At 39.5% G+C, this 17213-nt stretch overlaps 1 protein-coding gene across 6 annotated transcripts in view; it reads right to left on the bottom strand.

The window, feature by feature from the left end:
* AGBL4 (AGBL carboxypeptidase 4) overlaps window positions 1-17213 on the bottom strand; it is a 1107854-nt gene that overhangs the window by 604505 nt on the left and 486136 nt on the right. For all 6 annotated transcript variants that reach the window (XM_080656977.1, XM_080656976.1, XM_080656979.1 and 3 more), the window contains one exon: window positions 14992-15086. In XM_080656977.1, the coding sequence (XP_080513103.1) occupies window positions 14992-15086 (95 nt within the window). The remainder of the gene's footprint in view (window positions 1-14991; window positions 15087-17213) is intronic.

Below are 17213 nucleotides of genomic sequence, written 5' to 3'. Positions count from 1 at the left end.
ACTTTGCTGTTTTACATCCCAATGCCTTTGCTAAATCTGTTAGTCTGCCTGAAAAATGCATGACCAGCTCCCATTTATTTTTGTCCTGCTAAACTCTCTCATGCTTCAAAATCCAACTCCTCTCTGAAGTGATCCCCAGCCTATGCAGGAAGTTGTTTTATTTTTTGTCTGCTCCTGCCACACTTGATTTCCCTTTCTTTATAGCACTGAGCACATTGTATTATATCCACTTGTTTACATATATGTCTTTATCACTGGTCTATGCTCTTTCAGCTGCTTGGACTGAGTCATATTTATCTTATATCATCAGTGTGTAGTATTGTGTCTGGAACATAATATGCCCTCACTAAAAGGTGAATGAATGAATGAATGAATGAACGAATGCTAATTAATCATCTTTGGTTGCATATGTCAACATTGACACTTTTCTGAAATTGTCTGCTTCAAGTTTGACAAATGTATTACAGCTTTTGGTCCTCTCATTTGTCACTTTTCAAGGGAGGTAAAATCCCCTTTCTGTGATGAGGAGTCATTCATTCTCTGATTGAATAACTCTAGTGATAGGAAGTTCCCATAAAAAGACCCTGACAAATCAGAAAATCCTGTCTTGAGTTTTATCAAATCCTTAATTCTCTCCCCTTTTACTAGTCATATTACTTTATGGTCTTTCTCTACCTCTAACACAAGGCCATTAAATCATTGTGTGGAACTTGACTTCATTTACTTTTATGAATTTTAACTTTCATACCTGTAAAATGGAAATAATATTTACTGTACTAGCAAAAGCCAATTGTGAGGACTAAATATGCTTTGCACATGTTCAGAAAATATTGTTAAGGTGACATAAGTCTGTATCACTGATACTTTCTTATGAAGTCTAGGCCCTCTTCTTTCTCACCTGAAAGTGTATTTTTAAGAGGTAGCTCTGTACCCATTCAAGGGACTTTAGCCATCAATAAGCAAGCAGAAGAAAATTGTTTCTTTGATGCTCCACAGAAGAATGAACAAGGAGCTTGAAAGATTTCATTCAATGCTACCAAAAATCTGTTTTTTTCTTCCATGCAACCAAACTGACAGAGGGCAGGCTCTGTAGCAGGTCACATGCTGGATACTGGAGGTACAGAGATGATTTAGACACTGTCTCTATTTTGGGTGTGGGGAGGGTCTTGATCTAAAGGGGCTCACTTAGGAGAGGAGCAAGAGTAGGAGGACAGGTTGGGATGACACAGTAGAAAATTATATCACTTAAAGCTTTTAATCAAGTTCCTTTGTAATAGATCCAGAATCCACAGAGCATGGGGATAAATATCTAATGAAAATCTATTATGTGCTAGGTACTTGGTATACATCAGTAAATAAAGCAAAGATCCCTATGTAAAACGTACATTCTAGCAGAAGAAGACAGGCAATAAACAATAAACAATTTTAAAAAGAACATTATATGTCTGTTAAAATGCAATAAGAACTATAAATAACAACAACAAAGGACAGTAGAATAAGAGGCATTAAGAGTGCTGGGGTGGGGGATGTTGAAGTTTTAAAGAAGATGTCCAGGTAGATACCATGGAGGAGAAATCTGAACAGAGACTTGAAGTGGGAATATATGGCTACCTGAGGTAGGAGTTTTCCAGGCAAAGGGAGCACTAGCCAGTGCAAAAGCCCTAAGGCAGGAGCATGCCTGGCATGTCTGGGGAAGAACAAGGAGCCGGGGATCACTGAGAGCAAAGGGGAAAGTAAGAAATAGGTGAGTAGAGGTGTGATATCACCTGACTTGTGTTTTAAAATGATCACTCTAGTGACTCTGCAGAGAGTAGGCTGCAGAGGTGCAAGAGGAAAAGCAGAGGGCCAGTAAAACGTCGCTGTAGGAATTCAGAAGAAAGATGGTGGTGACTCAGACCACTGCAACATTTACAGGGCATCTACTGTGTTTCTGGCTCTGTGAGGGTATAAAGAAGATATTGTCTTTAGCTCAAGAAGCTCAGTCAACAATCCATTCCTAACCTATTTTCCAGCTTCATTATCTACCTCAGGACCCAAGCTCTGCTCATCTCTCCCCATCCCAGCTCACAGCAGTCCAGCCAGCCCGAATTGCTCATTATTTCCCAAACATACCATGCTTTCTCATGCCTTTGTAATACTCTCTTTTTATCCTGGACACCTATCCACTCAGCTTGCTATGCTCACAAATTTCAGCTTCTTCAAGACTCGACCCAAATGCCATTTTTTTCAGGGAAGTTTTCTCTGATAGCCTGTTGAGAATTGGTCACCTCCTCTTTGTTGCTCTAGCATTCTATGCATACTACTTATCTAGGTGCATTATAAATAGATTCCTGTTCAGCAGTAAATCACAGACACTATGACTTATTCAATACCTACAATATCTAGTAAGAGCCTTGCCTTCATTATCTTTTCACTAAACACAGAGAAGGAAGAGCAGAAAAGAAAAGAATTATTACAAGCCATTTTTGAAAGGTTGCCAGCTTGTCCTAGAAAAACCACATTTGCACATGGTCCTTTTAAGAGAGACAACTGGCAGCAAGCAGAGTACAGAACACTCAGGTCCAGGCACGTTCCCCAGCAAATGTTCAAATCCAGAAACAGCCTGGGTGGATGACATGGTCAGTGGGAGTCAGTCATCTATAAAATTCCTCTAATCAGAACTAGCATCTGGATTCCTTGACCAAATTCAAGAAAGGACTTGTCCGTGTTGGGTCCTGACTTTGGAGATGACTCCAGCTGTGTGTAACAAGCTGAGCAGGACAGAGTGAGCAGCCCACTCTGCTGCGAGGATGAATTGGCACTGCTTCGATCTGGCACCCACAACACTAGGGCCAAGAGGAGTAGCACCAGGGAGAGGATTGAGAGGCCCCAGAAAACTGGCTAGGCCTGGTCATGGTAAAGAGTAAAGTCTAAGCTAAAAGGCAGAGGGAAGGGAAAGGGGAGGCCAGGTGCTGCATTGGGTGACTCATCCCACCTTCTCTCACTCAATCCTTGTAGCTACTCTAAAAGCGAGACATAATCATCTTTTCCATACACAGAACCTGAGGCATAGGGACATTAAGTAACTTGTCCAGAGCCATACAGATACCAGGTGGAGACTGTATTTTCACCTGGGTCTGTCTTTCTTCAGACCTCTTTCACTCACAGAATTAAAGCAACCGTGTGGCTGCTCAGCTTAGAAGCTAGCTCTGGCTCTGGCCTGGAAGGAGACCCAAGTTATAGACATGGTTCTGTTCACTTTGCTATATGTCTGAGGGAAAATAATTTTCCCCCTCTGAGCCTCATTTTTATCATTTGTCCAAACTCTGAAATTCTATGCTATCTGGTAAGAATTTTAAGGATGCTACTTTCCTCTCTCATTCCCCCACTCCCCCACTATCCTCTACACACACCCACATGACTTCTCAAGAAGCTATGCACACAGAGTCTTTTATACTATCCAGATTAGAAAGAGGAGTGTGACAAAGGCTAGAGCCTCTAGGGACTTTATCACTGTTGATTCACTCGGAACTACTCGGAACTACACATCTCCTGCAACACTTAATGTCTCATCTTCTTTGTTTTTGTCAGGAAAACCTACCCTCCACCTAGCAAAAAAGAGCTGCCTTTATCTTGCACAATTCACTCTTTATAAACTCTATTTTGGAGTTTCAGTTGCAGTAAAGAACTCTATTCAGAATGTAATTGGAGAAAATATAATGGAAATATTGAAATAAAAATAATATTCTCTCTATTATATTCATTTTAATTGTTCTTTTTCTTCTCACCAGAGTGAGTGGGAGGTAATCCCTTCTAGTTCAGTTACATCTTCTTTAAATGACTGCGATTTTATAATGTGTTATTTTGTGAGAAGAGGTTTTTCCTTTTTTTTTCTAACTCTCTTATGTTATACCACATCTGGGTTCAAGTTAAATAATTTTATTGTTTCTGATATACTTGGTCATAAGCCAAAAAACAGTAAGTATTCTGCTTATGATGCAAGTATCCTTATTAAGTTCTTATATTAAAGATTTCTGGAATGCATTGAAAATATAGACCTGAGGACAAAAGTAAACTTTCATGGAAAGGCATTAAGTTCTAGAGTTTATAATGTAGGGTTTTTATGAAAAAAGAGAGAGAGAGAGAGGGAGGGAGAGAGAGCGCAAATTGAAACAATAATTCTTATAGCTACAATACTTGGAAAAATCACATAACTTTAATTCTCACAATAACATCGTAAGTTGGATATTATTAGCTTCATTTTATATCTGAGGAAATAGAGGCTCAGACAAATTATATCAAGTGCTTAATCACCCAACAAAGTAAGTGGTGGCTTTTGGAAGTTGGTTCCAGAGGGAGGGATCATGAAGAAAGGAGCATTGCTGGGAAAGGAGTTTTGTCTTCTTCCAAATCCTCCATAATAATTAAGCCCAATAACCACCTTATGAGACAGTTGGCAGCCTGACTCTAAGACTGGACCCCATTCCAGACTATTTTATATGGCAGTCACTAGAAAGGACAGAAACTGTGCTTTTCAAAGCTTGGAAGCCCTAGGACCCACACTGAATTGTATACTTTGAATAAGTAAACTATATGAATTATTCCTTAATAAAGCTGCTATTAAAATAAAAGTGAGCCCAGCTGGCATGGCTCAGTGTTGAGTGTTGACCTATGAACAATGAGGTCATTGTTCAATTCCCAGTCAGAGTATATGCCCGGGTTGCAGGCTCATCCCCAGTGGGGAGTATGCAGGAGGCAGCCAATCAATGTTCTCTACCATCATTGATGTTTCTATCCCCCTTCCTCTCTGAAATCAATAAAAATATATTTTAAAAAAATAAAAGTGAAAGATCTGATTAAACCCAGATCTAGCTGGCACAATAATATAAATCCTAAATTCAAAGACCTGCCCAACACTGATAATCTGAGTAATCTTGGACTCAAGTAGAATATGGTATGCATAAAAGGACTACATGAAGTCAGAAGGTACTAATATAATAATTTTTGTTTTGTTAATTACAAATAAATTTTTAAGTTCTAAAAGCAATAAGATTCCTTTTTAAACATTTGGAAAACAACAGAAAGGAACACTCACAAAAGAAAATGCCCCAAATATCCAATAAACAACTATCAGTATTTTAGTTTGCCATCTACCTGTCTATCTACATCTTTTAAAAAGTATTATTTTACAACATATTTAATGACTTCATCCTATGCTCTACCCAATATATTTAATCTCTGCTGATAATTATTTAGATAATTTATAATTTTTCTCAATTATAATGAACACTGCTATGAACATCCTTAAAAACAAATCTTTGGGCATATCTCTATTTCTTTTATTATTGATAAATTTGAATCCTGAAATTGAGAAGAGAAGCAGTTAAGTGTCAGCTTATATTGTGACTTTATTTATCAAAGACATAAATATGGTCCTTGTAAATCCCTGGTCGCTAATCCTAGTTCAACCACTTGGTCCCTAAAAGGTAAACACTTGGTCCCAATAAATCCACACTCATCTAATAGTGATGTTCTTCAGTTAACATTAACTGAAAAGAAATTCAAGTTGCTGATTCACAACTAAAAAGATTAGTAGAAACCCAAAGAAACTTAAATTAGGTCATGAATAACAACAACTAAGGCTCAGAGGGCCAAGGAAATTACTATAGATCACACATTTTATAAGCAGATGAACTAGGTCTAGAATTGAGGCTGTATGATCCTAATGTCTATGCTTTTTCCACTAGACCTCACTGCTTCACATGCTAGATACTGCCCACAGGGATTTGTAATTGTTGGTAGCAAGTAAGACATGTGCACAAACAATTAAAATTCAGGTAGAGGAAGATAAGTAACACAAAAATGATGCAAACATAAATATTTTCTTGGGAGGATCAGGGAAGTTTTTATGTTTGTGATGTAGGCTGCTAAGGAGGAATTTACTCAGTCATTTAATAAACATTTGAGTAACTATTTGTGGAAGTGGAGCCGACTCTGTCAGCTACCTTCCAAAATCCATGCCGTCCACTTCTTACTGCACACACAGCTAGACGTTATTTGACAACCTCCTTTATAGTGAAATATGGCCATTAAACAACATTTTAGCCATAACAATTTGACTAAAAGTAATATAAGCCACTTTCACCAGTGCTTATTAAAAGGCTCCCACGTGGGCTTTTTCTACCCCTTTCCCCATGTAGCTTGATGGGAATGAAGACGATGCCCAGGTTATCCTGGAACCCATGCATTGAAGATAACAGTTAGCTTGAGTCACTGAATGACTATGCTGTTAAGAGATGCCCTGTCCATTTGTTCATGAAGAAAAAAAACTTGTACTTGCTTGATCCATTAGACACTTATACTTTATGGTCAATCTAATACAATTGTTGGTCAATATATATATATATATATATATATATATATATATATATATATATATATATATATAGTGCTTGTGACATGATAAATAAATTTGTCATGCCCTCAAGAAAGTTAAAATTTTATAGGGGAAGGAAGTTAAAACCATAGGAAATAGGACACAGTATATGATAGGAGGGAACTGTGAGCATTTATCCTCATTTTAGTGATTCTAGTGCTGAATCTCTCTCCAAAGAAATGGCATCTAAGTTGAGACCTGATGCATATATGGGAGTTGTCTAGGAAAAGGAGGAGAGAGAGTGGAAAATGAAAAGTATCCCAGCACAGGAAGAGCATGTGCAAAGTTTAAGGTATAAAAAAGAACATTAGGGCATAGGATTTCCATAGATATAGAAAGGGGGTCAGACAGTCAGTGGAAGAAACAAATGCAGTGTAAGAGGGTAGGCTGTGAACCTTCAGAGTACATTGGAAGTGCAAGGTGGCTGGTAGCAGCTCAGAAGATGCATGGTTGAGTCATCCTTAAATACATGATTTGTGCCAGAAGAATGGAATAGGAACATGGACAAGCACTGGATTATATGGAAGGGAAAATTAGGAGATATAATAGATTTAAGACTTCCTCACCAGACAAAAAGTGACCATTGGAAGAACAAGGGAATCCCAACTGCAGGAAAGGAACAGCACCAAAACCAATCTAAGAGCATCTGGTCAATCAGAAAGGTCTTTAAAAGGAGCTGTTTATTTAAATTAACATTTATTTACTGAGTATCTACTTTGAGCAAAGGCCTGCCTAGGTACCGGAGGTACAGCAGTGAATAAAACAAAGACTAAGCTCATGAAGCTTCCAATCCCATGGATCTAGAAACAGAAAGTTGAGTTTTCAATCCTGATCAAGAGTATAGGTTCCATTTTTTATTTAATATTTTTAAAGTATCATATCTTATAGAGCACTTTCACATCCAAGGTTAATGTTTATAGTTATAATAACCATTGGGCAGAAAGTAGTATTTTCTCTGTTTCATTGATAAGGAAAGTAAAGCTCAGTGATATGAAGTAATATAGTATAATAATAATCACCACTACTTCTAGACACATTACTCTGCATCAGATGCTTCCAGGAAGGTGATTTACAAATATTCTATCAAATACTCAAAACTATTATACACATTTTACATGAGAAAACAAGGACTCAGGTCAGTATCAGCTAGAAACTGAAGCTAACCTGTGCTAGATATATTCCATGTGCCCCTCTGTAACCTGTCTCCACTCTTATCCACTCTTTTCTCTGCTTACCTGGCTGACCTCTATGGATTACATCAACTGTATTCTGTACTCCAGCCTTCTTTTCAGTTCTTCCCATGAGGAAGTCTAGCAAGTGATCAGAGGCAGGAAGGAGAGGGTTATCAGAGTATTTATTTTCCTGGCTACTTTCCCAAAAGGTAACCTAAGGCTTCCTGTTTCTCTTGATAGAAGGTCACTGCTACTTACAAAGCAGCCCACTCTGCACAACTCCCTCTTTGCAGGCTTCAATAACTTCTCCCTTCCTGAAGGGTGGTGACAATTCTGTTGCTACTAGTCTCAGGTTCTTGCACTATCATTTGTGGATTTGCAAACCAACCATTATTAATACAATGATCCTTTATAAATAAAACTACCTCAAATTATCCTACTAGAGGTCTGGTGCACGAATTTGTGCACAGGTGGGGTCTAGCAGGCCAGCCCAAATTGGGGCCTATGGGGCCAGGCTAGCTGGAGGGAGGGGCTGTGGGAGGTTGGTTGGCTGGCCCTGCCCCCCCCCCCATCAGGTTGCAGAGAGGCCAATGGAGGGTGGGGCCAGCTGGGGGAGGGATCTAGAGAAGACCCACTGAGCTGGAGCTGAGCACAGGCCCCAGGATTCCCAGAGAGGACGGCCTCAGCAAGGAAACAGAAACCACCAGAATGCTCTGCAAACAGGCCCTGAGCTCCCTTTGGCCAGGCAGACTCAGAGCTGGTGTCTCTGTGTACATTAGACACAGACCGGTACTTGCCTTTGTCTGTTGGTCAAATCCATTGCATCGAAAAACTTGTTCCCCTTCTCCTCTTTGGGCCCTTACAACAAATACAGGCCAATTGGAAGATGCGGGCCCCAGTGGCAGAGCCAGGACCCACAATCACCTGGAATTTAGGCCGAAGACAACTGGGTAGCAATCTCCATGGAACAGAACACACTGTTTTAGAGTATTAATTATCCCCTAAAATGTGCCCAGCTGCTCCTCTTTAGATGGGATAGACTGAACTAAGGAACCAAAGACCAAGTTTCTTTTGAGGTGGGATCCACTGGGAGCCGGCAGGTGGCAAGGCCCCTCACAGGCAGCTGCCTTCCCCCCAGCTTGGTGTGCTCTGAGCTGGTGTGTTTCTGGCAGTGCCAGGTTCTGGGCTGCTGGTCAGGTGGCAGGTCCACAGGGTTTCTCTACACCACCTTCCTGGCCTCCCTCCTGCCTGGCGTGCCAGGTGGCTGTTGCTAGAGCTGGGACTCAGAGAGCAAAGGAGCTGGCTTGCGCCAAAAGGGATCTGCAGATGGCCAGGCTATACCACCCACCCCACTTCTCAGACTCACTCATATGGATCCGGCCAAAGCCTGCTGCCCAAGACTGGCGTCATGTGGGGAGGGTCCCAACGGGGAGAAAGGTGCCCTGACCTGCCAGCCTTGATGACAATCATCTCGGTACCCAGCTGATTGAATTCGTCCCACAGAGCCTTCATCTCAAGCTGCACGCTCATCCTGGCCAACTTCACATTCTTCTTTACCGGTGCCTTGGTGGCAGCTGCGCAACTGGCCCTGGGGCTCTTGAGCTCGGCAGTGGCACTGGTGGCAGCCCCTGCAGTCAGCTTGTCATAGCAACCAGTCGTTCTGATCATTCCACTATAATGGTCGCTGGGCTTTTATTATATAGATGGGTGTGTCACCTGTTTCCTTTTGGAAAGCTAATGAGACACAGTCCTGTGAATTCAATATCTATAGGTTCCCTCCCATTCATTTATTCAGCTTCTCACACATTCAAGAGGTGATGGATGGTGTCACTTTGCTATGTAGCACTACCTCCCAAGATGTAGTAGATGGGAGTCCTAGCTGCCTAAGGCATGATTTCTCAGCACCCTTGGGCTTCTCTACCTTGGGAATCTTCAGGACATCCAATTCCCTGATGCCTGCCCGGTCATGAGTACTAACAAAGTGACCCCATGACCAGAGAGTTGAGAATGTAGTTGGGAGCTTTTTAGTCAGTTTTATTCACAGAGATTTCTTCCATGTGTTCTTTTATTATTTAAATAAAGCCCAGCCATTGGTTATGGCTCAGTGGTTGAGCATCAACCTATGAACCAGGAGGTTAGGGTCTCGATCCCCAGTGTGGGGCATGCAGGAGGCGACTGATCAATGATTTTCTCTCATCATTGATGTTTCTATCTCCCTCTCCCTTTCTCTCTAAAATCAATAAAAAAATATAAAAAGTAGTAAATTAAAATAAATTTATTTGAATGTTTGGCTTAAGGCTATATAAAGGCCTGATTTATAGCATTTTACAATTTCCATGATATAATACATGATGATTTCAAGCTTCCAATGGTTTAAAAGCAACTAAAACAACTGCTAAAAATTCAATAATCAGTTACTGCAAGCTGACAGGTGCAGCTCCAGGAGACCACTACACTGCTCAATGATATGGTTACATTTCCCTCTGTCTCACCTCTTAATACGAATTTGATTTTTGGTCATGGCATGTATTTCCAAATGCCTCTTATATCTCACTCCCAGTATCTCTACTGATGTCAGTAATATCCTGGCAGATCAGAAGGATAAGATACATGATACTCATTTTACTAAGATAAAGCAACCAAGTCCCAAGAAAGTGATGTGATTCAACCTGAATCATATTATAAGTAACTTAACTGTTAACATCATTTAATAAGTTATTTGTTTTGTTTTCCACAAATAGAACTGATTTTCCACAAATTCAAATTGTAGAATTTCTAAAAATATTTTTAAAACTCTAAAAAAATAAAAATCTTGCAATCTAAATACTTCAGTTAACAGTATTACATGTGTATTTAATATATATGTAGGTTTCATACTATTACAACAATTATATATAGTATTCTACCCTACTTTTTTACTTTATACAAGATCAGCATTTTTTCTGTGTTATTATAGATGCCTGGAAACTATTTTTAATGCCTGCATAATATTGCAATGAGTTGACTCACTATAATTTACTTACTAATTTTCCTGGTTTTAAACATTTAGGTTGATTTGAGTTTCTGTTATTATTGACTACCATATAATCAATACCTTTCTATAAAAAGATTTTTCTATAATGTGGGTCTTTTTTATTGTTTAAATCTTAGAACAGTATTGCCAAGACTAGGACTCAGATTTTTAGATTCCTATTCCTAATATCTTTCCACTACATTTCCCAACTCTTAAAATAATAAACCACATGGGCATTTTAATCTAATGCCATTCTAAGTTTTCATGTAAGTGCCCGGGTTTTCTTAGTCATCCTTAACCAATGGTGGAAAGGGAGCACCTTGAAACCTAATCCAAATGCAAACATAGCTTTCAGTACTATTACTTTATAGGAAGATATTCAAGGAAATTGGTAATAAGATTAGCATTGATTAAAAAAAACTGATTAGAGTAAGAGTGGATTATGCCATTTGTTTCTGTGGGCTTTGGTTTTATCTTCCCAGTGTTTACACAAGGACTGTCTTTTGTTCTGCCTTTAAAGTTGTCTCCCTGAGTCTTCATTTTGGCCTCATCACTCAGGAGTTGAATGACCAACTTGTCTTGTTTTTCCCAGGGAATTCACAATTTAAAATTAAAGTTTAAATCCCCATATCCCAGGAAACACAATAGTTCCAGGCAAACCAGGAGGGTTGGTCACTCTACCAGTGAGGAGTGGATACTAACTCAAGAGTCATCCACAACTCCTCCCGCTCTTTCACCCCTCACATCTATTCAATCACAAAGTTAAGTTGATTTGATCTTCTGTCAATGCTCAAATCCACCCAACTTGTTTTCATCTCTACTATTACCACCTCTAAAATTTGGTCCAATCTACTCTAATGAAAAAATTAATCAGCAAAGTCATTTCAGATCTACCAAAGATCACACAGCTGCTTCCTGCTTCCTTGTGCCCTCTTCCTCCATCCTCCTCAAGCACAAAGTATGGCAGGAACAGTACTTGGAGTTCTGAGGTCTTTGGCTTAATGCTGCCCCTTACTATGTAAATGCCATGGGCTTAGTTTCTGCATAGGTGAGGATACAAATACCAGTCGTTTTGTAATGCCAGTTCTCAGGAGTGCCTAGTAGCAATTTCAGCTTTTGACAATGTTAAAAAATATTAATGACTTATAGTTGCAGAAAATTGATGCTACGGAATCTTAACAACCAGCGATCTTTTTTTTTTTTTAAAATATATTTTATTGATATATCACAGAGAGGAAGAAAGAAGGATAGAGAGCTAGAAACATTGATGAGAGAGAAACATCGATCAGCTGCCTCCTGCACACCTCCCACTGAGGATGTGCCCACAACCAAGGTACATGCCTTTGACCAGAATCGAACCCTGGACCTTTCAGTCCGCAGGCCGACGCTCTATCCACTGAGCCAAACCTGTTTCGGCCCAGCGATCTTTTAAAAGACGAATATGTAAACAGAAGCAGAGTGGACTAAAATGGGCAGAAAACTTTTGAATCTTCCAGCTTCTCCAATTTGCTGCTAGGTATTGTGATGTTAGCTCCTCAAGACAAAACAGTCTTGAATGACCATATATTTGCATAATGGCTTTTTAGTTGCTTCTTTTGCTCATTTGCTCTCCACAACTAATTGATTACCAGACCTATGCTAAGGTCTGGAGGCATCTTTGCTTGAGATCAGTCACAATTCTCTTGGATAGGTGAAGAATAATGTTATTTCACCTTGAAAAGGTAAGAAAACTTTGTTTTCCAATTAGGAATATATTTCATCCAGGAAATTTAGGGTTTTTAATGTTTTTCATGAGGTAAGAAATTTTCCATGGTCTATGTGAATATTAAAATAGGCAATGCCCCTAGACCAGAAAAGTATCAGCTACTTCCCTTTGTTATGATGGTCGCCTGGGTATTGGAGAAATTGGAATTAGGGAGACAATACAGAAGATATTCTAACATTGGGATCTGTAAGGTTATTTGTCAGCCTTGAGTCAGGCCATTGTCTAGAATCCTACATTTTGATGAATACCTTAGGGTCAGTAAAATTTAATATTCTGAGGGTCAGTCACATACACTTCTTTATGTTATCTTGAAAACATTTAGGATGATGACTACTGGAAGACAGGTTCTGGTACAGGTCATCCACATAAGGAATGGAAGCAAGTCCTAGGCAGTAAGCACCAAAGGGGTAGAAAGAATCTTTAGAACAAACCAGTAGCAAGGACAGTAATAGACTGCAGAGATCAGTTAATAAAATTCTAAAATGAAAGTTCCATTTGGGAATGTATCTTTTCTGACATATTCATACAATAGCTCCAATTTCTAGAATAATGTGTGGCACATTAAAGGTACTCAATAAATTTTATTAAGTAAACAAATGTCTAAACATCTGGCTTAGGGGCAGGTGACTATGAAGGAATGTGAATAGCTTTTCATCTAAGGTCTGGGGATAGTAAAGTAAAAAATAGGAGAGATTATCAAAAACTTGATTTGCTCTGGTCCCTTATGCCTTACAGGCTTGATAAACTACAACAACAAACTCAGTTCTAAAGCTTTCACATCTTGCAGATCATTAGAGAAACCCCATGACTGGATAATGGCGGCTGCTGAGAACTTGCAACGTTGAATAAGAACACTAACTTAATTCTAAGGCATTATAATATAAATGCAAGGACTCATTAATATTTCAAAATCTCGTCAAAAGCCCTGACAGAGAAGACCCAAATGATAGTCCATGAGAAACAAAACAAAATGAAATGAAATAATTAAGGATTTTCAAAAGCACAGAAAAAGACTCCAGAACAGAACACTTGAGAAAATGGGGGGGGGGGGGGGGTGACTATTGTTGCTGTGTGAGATCCCAGCACAGAGCCAGTAAAAGAAGTACAATGTTATTCTGAAGGCCCTGGTGAGCATATCAACAGTGATGGTCTTTGGTTGGCAAGGTTTGAAGTACACATCAGCACATATGCCTGTTAGGGACATGTGTGCTTTTGTTATCCACCTGAGTTGACTTCAGAGACTCAAAGCAAAGGCCTATCCCTTGTCCAGAACCCACTGTCAAACAGGAATTAAGTGCACAGCAGTCTAGTGCACTTGATACAGCAAAGCAAAAAAAATAGGCCCAGGAAGATATTTTATCTTTTAATAAATAGTTTTCATTATCATCATCAAATGCCTGCATTTTTACAAACCTGAGCTTCTCAGCTCATCATTTACAGAAAATTGCCAAGTATCGTTTATAGATAAAAGCACAATTCAATATTTATGAATTGCTGGTTTTCTATAAATATAGACATTTGGAGATGATCTCACTAGTCATTAAATTTTGAACAGGGATCAAAGCTAGAATAATATTAACAATTCCTTGCATTTGTATCGTGTTTACATAATATTATTAATAATAGATGAAATTTACTGAGCACTTAGCAAGTGCCAGGCACTTTACATGTAAATTTGCATAATGAATTCAGTTCAGTTCAAGCAACATTCACTTAGCACCTACTGTGTGACAGATGAATAACATTTTGTTTCTGTCTTTAAAATCCCTTGTTTTGGTACACTCAATCAGTAGTTGTTGAATGAGTAAATGAGTGGATGGATGAACAAAATAATTGGTTTGAATGGCACTGTGGGGTAATAAAAATAACACAGGCTCCTTACTATCTATCATCTTTAGAAAGTACTTAACCTTTCCTAGACTCAATTTCTTCATCTATAATATAGGGATATTTAAATTCTCTCTTGCAAAAATGTTGTGAGGATAGTAACAGCAAATATAAAAGGTCTGACAAAGAATGGGCTCTAAGTAAGTAAGAGTCATTATTATCATCCATATCATCATCATTATTACCATAGTTGGGCAATCCTATCCAGCTTTCATCCTCACTAGAGCAACTGGACAAATAGAACTTTAACATCCACAAAAACACAACTTCTACACACACACACACACACACACACACACACACACACGCCAAAAAACCAAATAAACAAACAAGAAAAATATACTAAAATGTAGTTCTCATTATCCTCCTAGGTTACTGAACAACATCTATGCCCAGGCTAAAAAAAAAACATAGAATCAAGTTTAATTATAAAGTTTCCAAAGATACCTTGATAAAAGGCAAGCAGGATATGAAGTTAACCAAATAACAGACTACACCTTTCCTCAGAATGTTGGTCAATCTAAACATGAGACCATGTTCTCTATCCCAACATTCTCAAAAAACAGCACCTGGAGCCATCCAGAAATTCATATTATTCTTCTAACCAATAGCCATCCAGAAACTCATCTTATTCTTCTTAGTGCCAGTGAGGCTAAGCCCTATCCATACAGCAGATGAACTTGAGCTCTGGGTCAAATTCTCCAACCAGAAATATGTCCCAATTGGTTGGGTCACTTACCATTTTGGTCTGCTAGTAGATTTCACCATAGGGGCCATTCCATCTCTATAAAGACTCTTGGTTTTGCTGAAGTTAACAATATTGAAAATAACTCTCTGAAAAAGAAAGAGAGGTTTATCAGAAGACACTATATGCAAGTTGACACTTCCGGATAATACTGGAAAAAATAAGCAGGGTTAAAGGAATCCATATGGACTAACTGTACAGTGAAGAAAAATGATGCTCACAGAAACTCAATGTGTTTGCTCCAGTTTAGCACAGTAGTTAACACCACAGACTCTGGAACCTGGAAGCCTGAGTTTTAATCCCATTTTACACTCTCAAGTTGTATGACCTTGCCAAACTATTAAGTCTTTCTGTGTCTCAGTTTCCTCATCTGGAAAATGGGAACAATAATGGTATCTAGGGTTACTGATGAGGATGAAATAAGTTAATATGTGTACAGTGTTTGGACTCATACTTGGTACACAGTAAGTACTATATAAGTTTTGGCCATTATTATTAACTAGAGGCCCAGTGCATGAAATTCGTGTACTTGGGGGGAGGGTCCTTCAGACTGGCCTGTGCCTTCTTGCAGTCCAGGAGCCCTGTGATTGATTGCCCCACAGAGGGAGGCCCCACCCACCACCGCTGGCTGGGTACCCTGGGCCTCCCTCTTTGGGGCAATCGTGGGGCAATGGCGGGGCCTCTTGACCAATCGCATCGCACCCGCCTTGGCAGCGGCAGTCAGTGATGGGTCGCTGCGGTGCCCACAGTGGTGGCAGTTAGTCCTGGGTTGCTGCAGCGCCCACAGTGGCGGCAGTCAGTGCTGGGTCTTCGCGGTGCCTGCAACCCAGGAGGGACCGAGTGGTCAGCAATTCAGCCTGCTCGCCAGTCCCTGCCCACCAGAGCCTGCTGTGTGCCCAGCCTGGCGTTTGGTCATCCCTTTGGTCGTTTTGGACATTACAGACCCTGGCTTTTTATATATTAGGATTGTGCTGTCTCTCTAGACCAGGGGTCCTCAAACTCTTTAAACAGGGGGCCAGTTCACTGTCCCTCAGACAGTTGGAGGGCCGGACTATAGTTTTAAAAAAAAAACTATGAACAAATTCCTATGTGCACTGCGGGCCCAGGACGAGTCGGCTGCTAAGCAGGACAGGCAGCGGCACCCGGCAGGCCGGATAAATGTCCTCGGCGGGCCGGATGTGGCCTGCGGGCCGTAGTTTGAAGACGCCTGCTCTAGACTGACCTAGAATTTGCATGGAAATGAATGATATTATCATTACAGTGACAGTCGTGCATTTGAAGCTCAACAAACTAAAGATAGTAACAGTATAAAACTGAAGTTAAAAAATTATGCAACTGCTCCACACCCTTTTGACTAGAACTGCACCCCCTTTGTTATCCTTTGCTAGGCCTAGTGGTACTAGGCTCAACCCCAATTTTAGCATCAACTTATATGGGCATATGTACTTGGGTAAGCACCTTTTCTCTCTGGGTTTTCCCTTTAAAAATGGGGGAGAGGAGTGTTCTAGATGATTAAAGTTAAAAGAAATCAGGCCCTTGTTTTAATAAGTAACTTTGTCATAACTGGGGAGAAGAGACTAGGAAAGAAAAGATAATTGGGTTTAAAAGACACTAAATGACCACTGAAAGAGTCCAAAGGACAGAGGATGAGGAGCAGAGCAAGGAAAGCCAGAGTAGCTGCAGAAAGGGAAAGCTTTCAATGAGTCACCATAGACTAGCTTTTCAATCCAGAGGCCGAGAGGGAAGCATCAAAATTCATGTATTGTTTCAGTTAACAAATATTTATTGTGTGAGGTATTATAAAATATCAAGTGCCAGGTGTTTTACACACTTTTTAAATGATTTAAATATTCTCCTATAACTACAGATGTGGAAATGGAGGCTCCAATAGTTTAACTACTTGTTTAAAGTCATATAATAGATGGAGAGCTGATATCGAATCCAGGGGATTAAAAAAAAAAAAAAAGATGCTCATGATCTTGAGCTGCTCACTAAGGTTCCAAATTCCATAACTCTAACCAAGTATATTTTCCAAAATAAAGGCAAAGATAAATATAATAAAAAAAATTTCAAGTCTTTATAATTTTGTTTTTTTGAAAAGAGAAAATCTTAACCATTTCCTCTGGCCTAATGTTTGGAACTACCATAAAATATTTTATTCTGTGAAATAAGCTCTTAGGAATAACTCATGTTTTTCTTTCTCCTCAGAGATCTAA

Source organism: Plecotus auritus, assembly GCF_963455305.1.
Source record: "Plecotus auritus genome assembly, chromosome: 2".
Lineage (NCBI taxonomy): Eukaryota > Metazoa > Chordata > Mammalia > Chiroptera > Vespertilionidae > Plecotus > Plecotus auritus.
This window is presented reverse-complemented; position numbering and strand designations above follow the sequence as displayed.